Source organism: Papaver somniferum, unplaced genomic scaffold, assembly GCF_003573695.1.
Source record: "Papaver somniferum cultivar HN1 unplaced genomic scaffold, ASM357369v1 unplaced-scaffold_6783, whole genome shotgun sequence".
In the NCBI taxonomy this organism is placed as follows: Eukaryota; Viridiplantae; Streptophyta; class Magnoliopsida; order Ranunculales; family Papaveraceae; genus Papaver; species Papaver somniferum.
In genome coordinates, this window is record NW_020649619.1 from 1 (window position 1) to 1049 (window position 1049).

Below are 1049 nucleotides of genomic sequence, written 5' to 3' on the forward strand. Positions count from 1 at the left end.
CCATGTAGGTATTTCACTGATATTGTGGTTTCAATGTACCAACTGGCTGGGTTTTCGTTTTTTCTTTTTATGTTTGATTGATTTGTAACAGGATGACTATTCTGAAGATGAACAATTTAAGGTCAATTGGAAAAGAGCAGCTATCAATAGTGGCTTTGGTTTTGGATTTGTTGTTCTTCCACACTTTCCAAATACTTGTTTAATAATTGTTATTCAGCTTTCCCTAATTAGGGGGATGAACTCATTTCTGCTTATTAGTTTCCCTTCATTGATACCCCTCTTGCAGAAAACATGGGAGTGCTTTTGTTTTTCGCCAATATCGCCTAATTGGTTTTGCCCCAATTGCTCTAATTCAAAGAGTTTCTATGCATATTCTTAACTGGGGTTGTATACGGAGAGATGAATCGTAGCCTAGAGTTGTTTATGGATTGCTCTTAATTGATGATACTCACAATGGAAATAATGAGATACTTTTTAGTTTTTTTAGGGCACAGTTTTACTGGTAAATCCATAGAGTTACCATGTTTTTGCAACCTAGGGTAGCGTGGATATCCTAGGTACTCAAATGAAGCGTGGCATTACCATTGATATTGCCTTATGGAAGTTCGAAACTACCAAGTACTACTGCACAGTTATTGATGCTCCTGGACATCGTGACTTTATCAAAAACATGATTACTGGTACTTCTCAGGCTGATTGTGCCGTCCTCATTATCGATTCTACCACTGGAGATTTTGAGGCTGGTATCTCAAAGGATGGTCAGACTCGTGAGCACGCTCTTCTTGCTTTCACCCTTGGTGTCAAGCAGATGATCCGTTGTTGTAACAAGGTATACCTTTCTCACAGTTATTTTCCTGTCTATAAAATTTAGACTTTCCAATGCTGTTTATCCTTCCCGTGGCTAACTATTATTTCATGTGTTTCGTGTTTGTGTTTGTAGATGGAAGCCACCACCCCCAAGTACTCAAAGGCTAGGTACGATGAAATTGTGAAGGAGGTCTCATCTTACTTAAAGAAGGTTGGATACAACCCAGACAAACTTGCCTTTG

The 1049-nt window shown here is 38.8% G+C and overlaps 1 protein-coding gene across 1 annotated transcript; it reads left to right on the forward strand.

Annotated features, from left to right (window-relative positions):
* Window positions 1-565: 565 nt before the first annotated feature.
* Window positions 566-1042, forward strand: LOC113343837 (elongation factor 1-alpha-like; the record flags this gene model as incomplete). Its single annotated transcript, XM_026587951.1, has 2 exons — window positions 566-829; window positions 941-1042. Coding segments are annotated over exons 1-2 (366 nt in total), but the record flags the coding sequence as incomplete, so codon positions are not given.
* Window positions 1043-1049: the final 7 nt, after the last annotated feature.